We start from the raw sequence: 4467 nt of genomic DNA on the forward strand, positions 1-4467 counted from the left end.
GAGTTTTAGTGCGATGGCCTCGGCAGTGGGTGAGTGACAGGTCCCAGCAGAAGGATGACTGAAAGTGTTTCAAGAGCTGCAGAGCCTCTCTGTCTGCGGGTTTGTTTACTAAGCAGAGCCGGGGGACAGGACAGGTCCTGCTGTCTTATCAGGGAGTTTGTGAATGGGGCAATAATGAGCTCAGTTTGATAGAGGAACAGCTCTGAGAGGTCAGAGGTCACTTCATCCATTAGGCTCTTGGATGGCTCCCTTTGATAAAGCCAGCACCGCTTTCTGATCAGCTGGGATGTTTTCCATCCATTCTGGATGAAAGACATCCTGACTGGTCCAGTTTGGTCTCACAAGTCGAAGAGTAAAAACAAACACGAATTTTAAAATGACATTGATATTTGAAGAGTGGGGCAACATTTTGAGAGAAATGTATGAAACAACAAAAACCTCTTGCAAGATGCTGTTCTTTAATGCAAAACTTGTCTATTTGAAGTCCAAAAAGTAAAAAAAATAAAATCTTTTTTTTTTTTTTTTTGAGTGTGCAGAAGAAATCTCTGGTATTAAATAGAAGACAGTTGGAATCACCAGCCTGCGGCAGCGTGGATCTGGCTCAGGAGCCCCTCGGTGTTAGTCACATCAGAGGACACATTGTGGTGATGGAAGCCACAGAAGCTGTTGTTCCCGCACCCAAACGCTGCGTTAAAGTGTCCCACCGTGACGTTATAAGGAGCCGGAGCTGCGCCGCACAGCTGCCCGTCCCGCACCAGAACCGGCACCGCCACGCGCCTCGGCGCCGCCGGGAACCCCGCCAGCTCCAGGGACTTGTCCTGCCTCTGCCTCTTGCACTTGTACCTTCTGTTCTGGAACCAGATTTTGACCTGTGTGGAGGTGAGTTGGAGCGCGTGCGCCAGCTGCTCTCTCTCGGGGGAGGACAGGTAGCGCTGCTGCCCGAAGCGCCGCTCCAGCTCCGACACCTGCGCCTGCGAGAAGAGGACCCGGGGCCTCCTGCGCGCCCTGGTTCTGGGTTTTACATCCGTGTTGCAGTCACGAGGAGAACCAGGAGCCCTCAGACCTGCACAGAGGGACAAAGACAGCATGGCAGCTTATCTCCAAAACTAAACAACAAAAAAGTTTCTCTTTTTCAACCAGAGGCATTAAACATAAACTTCAAATAAAATGTCATAATTCTGCACCTGATGGGGAAAAAAACCTCCAACAACTTCTGATTATTTTTAAAAGTTTAAAGACAATAAATCCAAACGTTTGTTCAAAGTCAGGTCATAATGTGACGTTTGAAACTTATTTGTCTTTTTAAGAAAAAGAAAAAAAAGTTCAGTTTGAATTAACAGCCTGATAAACTCGAGTTCTTTGATCTGGTTAATTAAGTCAGATTGTTTTGATCCGTTTATTCTGGAGGAGAAAAAAAAAACACGTTTCCAAAAAAAAAAATTGGAACCGTTTTTCAAAGGTTGTTTTTGGCTCTTTTGACTCTTCTCAGAGCTGCATTCATTAAAATAACAATTGTCATTTCGGCTGCACCGTCTCACCTCCTCCTGCGGCCGAGCTGCGAGCCTCGTGCGTCTCCTGCCTCCCACAGAGGCGCCTCTCGCACGCGTAAAAGTCGTCGCTTTGGGAGGCGGCGCGCGCGAGCTGATGGTGCTGATGAGGATCGTGATGCATCGGAACCACCTGATCAGTCATCAGAAAATCACTCTCATACTCATCGTGGAAGTCCAGCCTCAGAATGTCTTTGACAGAAAACGGGGTGGAGGTCGTGGAACCCGCGTGCATCCTGACCTCTGGCTGCTGCTGCTGCTGATGGTCGGATCTGATCACCGACTGATGACTGGGGGGCTCTGAATGATTTGAGGCACCAAGTGAGATAGAAATCTGTCCCCTGAGACTCCAACCAACCGCCCCCTCCTCCTCGCGCACGCTGCTCCTGCAGGTCTTCTCACCTTTCAGGAACACCTCGCACCATCTTGTGTCAGCAGGAAACAAACACATCAGAGACGTTCAGAACAAGGAGCCGTGCGCCACACAGACATACTGTTAGCAAAATATCTCCCCTGTTTCTAAATCTGTTAACTTTTTTCATATCAAACTTAAAATGAGATTTAGTTGCATGTTAGCTGCTTTCAGGCCCAGGCCTCAAGATCTGTGGTCTCAATGGGAGATGTCCGGTTAAATAAAGGGTTAAAATAATTTATTGTAAACACTCAAGGGGGTTAGATCCCATTTTATCTTTGGCATGTTTGTTTGTTTGTTTTATTATCATAAAAATTATTTTAAAAAAATCCTAGAAATCATAAATAAAAACAAAACGTTTTAAAGAGATGGAGAAAACAGAACATGTGTGAAAATGACTTTTGAGAAATTCAGTCGCCCCCTCCAAACAAACAAACAAACAAACAATAAATAAATAAATAAACAAATAACTAAATAGGGAAAACATTAAAGTTTTCTGGAGTGACAAAAGCATTTTAAACTTATTACCAGTAACTAATTATTACATTAAAAAAAATTGTACAAAGTGAATCTCAGCGTGAAAAAAATGTGTTTCCTGCTGCCAAAAATCTTGTCAATCAGCTCCAGTGTGTGTCTGTGTGTGTGTGTGTGTGTGTGTGTGTGTGGAGCAGCTTTATTGTTTTCCCTCCTTGTTATTAGTCCTCTCAGGCCACAACAAACAGTAACTTTACACCTGATGTTGTGGAAGTGGAGAGGCAGCGGCGCCAGGCCGAGATGCTTCACTGAGGCCGAGACGTGTGTCCACGGAGATGCAGCACACGGACAGATACGACCTGTCCCACTGCATAAGGACACCCCCCTCCCCACCTTAAGACACGTTTAAGCTGTGATTGCATTTGTTGAAAAGGGTCCTCCACTCTTTTGGGACCACCAGAGTCAAAACAGAAGCTGCTCCATCAGCTCAGAGCTGCTGATCTGACTGAAAGTTCTGTTAGTCGCGGAGAAATAACCCTTCAGCAAAAATCACAAAGACAGGTTTTAAGATTAATCAAGCTTGGAGCAAATCATAATTCAAGCTATGTAAAAAAATATTAACCTTTTAATACATAATGAGATAAACCAGCTGGAAGATCCTGTTCATCATTTTGCTAATTGATTTGAATCTACATGTTTGTGGATAAAGTATAAATAAAAAGTGCATAATTCATTCCATGCAGCCCAGATGATGACAAATAAACTGCGTGACCATCATGAATCAACTCTGCTGGATCTCATGACTTCTGTTTTTCTCCCTTCAGGTCACAGCGAACGCTCACTTTATTATCCCCGCTCCATTAAACCTCTGTCTTTCTCTTATTCTAAGTGAGGGTGTCATCCTGATTAACAAACAGCTGCTTTGTTATTTACAGAGACAACTATGCAAGTATGCAAGATAGAAAGAATATTTGGAAATGATGTGTTGCTTTTTGTTGCACACAGGTAAATGAGTCTAACATTATAAAAAGATACATTGGCAAATCTTTAGTAATGAGAAACGTGCAACAGGTGAAATAGACGCATCAGGATTTACATCATAAGAAAGTCAATAAAGGAGTCTGTAGTTATTTTGTTTTTCATAAAATACATAATTTATTATCAGCCTTTCTGACATGATTCATTGTGCAGAGGCACAGGATGTTTGTCAGTAAGACCCAGATCTCCCTCGCAAAAGAGATCTGTGATCTCAGAGGGAGTTGCCTGCTTAAAGAAGAGTCAATAAATAATAATAGATAAATAAAATATTGATGAACTCATTACGTCTTATTCCCCTGATCCTTAACATGCTTCATAAAATGAATCAAGTCATTTATTATTAATAAACTGTTTACTATTCTTTTTTTTAATTATCCAAGCTTGAAGTGAGCTCTTTTAAAGTAATACTTTGTGAACTAATTAAAAAATATATGAATTTTAGTTGAAAAGTCCTTTGAATATCCTGCTTGAATCTGCTTTTTGTTGCTTTTATTTATTATTGTACCAGTTTTATTTTTTATAATTATTGCCGTGACTTTACCTTTAGCCTTGTGCTGTGTTTAGCCTTAAGCTGACCTTTTGTTTATTCTATTTATTAGCTAGCCTTTACAATTTTTAGCTTTGAGGTCACATTTAGCTACTTTCAGCTTTTGGCTGCTTTTTGCAACTCTTTGCTAGCAGTGTGCTACTTTTAAATTTTAGTTATCTAATTTTTGCTACATTTAGCTAGACTTTTAGCTTTTTGCTCGACTTTTTTGTACTTTCAGCTTCGAGCTAAAATTGTTCTCTTTTTAGCTGTAACACTTTAGTTTGTGCTCCTTTCAGTTTTGGATGGAGCTGTCCTCTCATTTCGTAGAAATCAGCCTCTTGCTAACTAAAACTTTGAACATTTAATAAATAAAAATATTAATATCAATAATAAAAGCCGTGGGCAGCACGGTGGCGCAACTGGTAGAGCTGCTGCCTCTCAGCGAGCAGGTCCTTGGTTCAAACCCC

The 4467-nt window shown here is 41.8% G+C and overlaps 1 protein-coding gene across 1 annotated transcript; it reads right to left on the bottom strand.

Annotated features, from left to right (window-relative positions):
- Window positions 1-572: 572 nt before the first annotated feature.
- On the bottom strand, window positions 573-1782 carry nkx2.7 (NK2 transcription factor related 7). The gene is made up of 2 exons (XM_037680673.1): window positions 1539-1782; window positions 573-1063 (listed from the first exon to the last, which is right to left on the bottom strand). The coding sequence occupies exons 1-2, from the start codon at window positions 1780-1782 to the stop codon at window positions 573-575; spliced, it is 735 nt and encodes a 244-aa protein (XP_037536601.1).
- Between the last annotated feature and the right edge of the window lie 2685 nt (window positions 1783-4467).

The sequence above is a fragment of the Nematolebias whitei genome, chromosome 8 (genome assembly GCF_014905685.2).
Source record: "Nematolebias whitei isolate Nwh7 chromosome 8, NemWhi1, whole genome shotgun sequence".
Taxonomy (NCBI): domain Eukaryota; kingdom Metazoa; phylum Chordata; class Actinopteri; order Cyprinodontiformes; family Rivulidae; genus Nematolebias; species Nematolebias whitei.